The sequence below is a fragment of the Cannabis sativa genome, chromosome X (genome assembly GCF_029168945.1).
Source record: "Cannabis sativa cultivar Pink pepper isolate KNU-18-1 chromosome X, ASM2916894v1, whole genome shotgun sequence".
In the NCBI taxonomy this organism is placed as follows: Eukaryota; Viridiplantae; Streptophyta; class Magnoliopsida; order Rosales; family Cannabaceae; genus Cannabis; species Cannabis sativa.
The window spans coordinates 67126921-67130000 of NC_083610.1; the positions used below are offsets into that span (position 1 = coordinate 67126921).

Genomic DNA, 3080 nt, shown 5'->3' on the forward strand with positions numbered 1-3080 from the left:
CCTTCCAATGTTCCGTCCTCTTCCACTCAAGAAGAGGATAATCCCACTCCCTCAGTCGAACCAACTGAGAAAACTACTACCAAAGTTCCTGTTCAGAAGATCACCGCTCCTCGTCGTAGTGGGAAGGTTTTCACAAAACCAGCTTGTTATGGCTTGGATGGTGAAATTAATATGGTCGTTGGTGACGGTATTGATGACGACCCATTAACCTATAAACAGGCAATGGCAAGTCCGCAACGGAAACGATGGTCAGCCGGCATGGATTCAGAGATGGATTCCATGAAAAAGAACAAAGTCTGGGAATATGTAGACACACCCGATGACTATCGTCCAATTGGATGTAAGTGGGTTTACAAGAAGAAAAGAGGCGCTGGAGGCGAAGTTGAAACTTTTAATGCTAGACTTGTAGCCAAGGGTTATACCCAAAGAGAAGGTGTGGACTATGAGGAAACTTTTAGTCCTGTTGCCATGCTCAAATCCATCTGAATTCTTCTCTCCATAGATGTTGCTTTCGATTATGAAATCTGGCAAATGGGTGTCAAGACTGCCTCCTTAATGGGGTACTTGAAGAAACCATCTATATGGAGCAACCAGAAGGCTATGTTCTTCCAGGGAAGGAAAAGAAAGTTTGCAAATGAAATAAGTCTATCTATGGACTTAAGCAAGCTTCTCGCTCATGGAAAAAAAGGTTTGATGAAATCATCAAGACCTACGGCTTTCTTCAGAATGAAGATGAACCTTGTGTTTACCAACTCAAGGAAGACCAAGTAGTAGTATTCCTGGTCCTTTATGTTGACGACATTTTGATTATTGGAAACAATATCAAGAAAATGACTAACATCAAGGAATGGCTTGACACTCAATTCGATATGAAAGATTTGGGTGAGGCAGCCTATGTTCTTGGTATTCAGATTATTAGAAACCGGAAGAACAGATCCCTTGCTCTCTCTCAAACAACCTACATTGACAAAGTTTTAGAGAGATTCTCCATGAACAACACCAATGGGGCGAATATGCCTTCTAGATATGGTATTCGTCTATCTAAGGAACAGTCTCCTACTGATCCTCAAGAGATAAAGGACATGGCGAAAATTCCTTATGCTTCTGCAGTTGGAAGTCTAATGTATGCAATGTTATGCACTAGACCTGACATCTGCTATGCAGTTGGAATCGTGAGCAGGTATCAATCAAATCCAGGTCAGGAACATTGGAATGCAGTTAAGTATATTCTGAAATACTTAAAGAGTACAAGAAATCTTGTGTTAGTCTACAAGGGTGGTGCTTTAAATCCCATAGGCTATACCGATTCAGATTTCCAGGCATGTCTTGAAGACAGGAAATCTACATCTGGGATGGTGTTTACTCTTGGGGGTGGAGCAGTGGTTTGGAGAAGTGCTAAACAAACCGCGATATCAGACTCTATGATGGAAGCAGAATACATAGCTGCAGCAGAAGCTGCTAAAGAGCTTGTCTGGCTGAGAAAGTTCTTCACCAGTATCGGTGTCGTACCTCGAATGGAAAAGCCTCTTGTCCTTCTTTGTGATAATAATCGAGCAATAGCCAACAGTAAGGAACCTCGAAGCCACAAGAGAAGCAAACACATAGAAAGGAAATATCACATCATCAAAGAATATGTGGCAAGAGGGGATGTACTGGTTGAGAAAGTGGACACAGATGACAACTTAGTTGATCCATTCACCAAAGTCTTGGCAGTGACTGCATTTGAAAAGCACCGTCAGAATTAAAGATTAATTGATATGTACTGATTAGTTTTATATTAGTGCAAGTGGGAGTTTGTTGGGTTTTATGCCCTAAATAAAACTCCATTTCAATGTAATCCATTTTATTCAATATCAATAAAGACACAAAAGTATTTTTCATTCATTTGTATGTTTTGGTTCATGTTATCAATTGCTTGTCTATTTGATTTATAAATTCATCTAAAACCCTTTTCACATACTTGATCCTGTTTATTGTGTTGTCAACACAGTGGAAAGTAAACATGACTATGTGAATAAAGATTCCTAGATTTATCAAAACACGGGGTTTCATTGATATGATAATTTACAACAAAGTTTACTTGCATTTGGTAAAATGCTATGTTCTTTCCAGAGCATTGGTTAAAGTAAAGCTTGGGTTGGGTGCATGGAGTATGCATTGGAAGGGACCGATATTGAACTTTGACGTATATTTAATTAAACTTACCGTAATATCTATTCAAGTCAATATTGCCTAGTTGATCCTAGATCAAATGATCTCAATCCTGATATGATTAGGCTCAATCTCAAGAGTGTTCTTTGTGTTCTTTGATTTGTTAGTTAAGTCTACTTTTGGGTCAGGGTGATACGTACATTTTGGGAACACGGTAGTGCAATTAAGTGGCAGCGCTAACATAAATATGGAATCTATAGCTTCTATCTGGCGAATAGAAAGTAAAGGATGATTTCCTTGGAGCTTGACCAAACGAAAATAAATGGTGGAGTACTCATTTCACTTAGCTGAAATATCATTTATACGGGGTTAAGTGATTTAAGGATAAAATACATTGTAGGGTGTCACGGTAATCTAATCCCTTTACAGTGTAGATCATCTATATAGAGGATCATTGATCAAATTAGGATTATAACAATGGATAACTAATGACGTGTCTATATGGTGGAACATATAGAGCGTTCTATATACTGAGAGTGCAGTTCTAAGTTCTATGCGTGGATTCAACGAAGAATTAATAAGTTAGTGAATTTAGGTTATAAATTCCTGATCTGCTTATTGGAAGCTCGGATATATAGACCCATGGTCCCCCCACTAGTTGAGACAATATTACTTGTAAGACTCATTTAATTGGTTTTGATTAATCAATTATAATTCTCAAATTAGACTATGTCTATTTGTGAATTTTTTCACTAAGTAAGGGCGAAATAGTAAAGAAAGAGTTTTTAGGGCATATTTGTTAATTAAGATACTTTGTATGGTCCAATTAATAAATAAGATAAATGACAATATTATTTAATAATTATTTATAGTTATTAAATAGTTGGAATTGGCATTTAAATGGTTGAATTTGAAAATTGGCGTTTTTG

General features: G+C 37.4%; 1 protein-coding gene across 1 annotated transcript; it reads left to right on the forward strand.

Moving 5' to 3' along the window:
- Positions 1 to 963: 963 nt before the first annotated feature.
- LOC133032788 (secreted RxLR effector protein 161-like) lies at positions 964 to 1481 on the forward strand (the record flags this gene model as incomplete). Its single annotated transcript, XM_061107252.1, has 1 exon — positions 964 to 1481. A coding segment is annotated over exon 1 (492 nt), but the record flags the coding sequence as incomplete, so codon positions are not given.
- Between the last annotated feature and the right edge of the window lie 1599 nt (positions 1482 to 3080).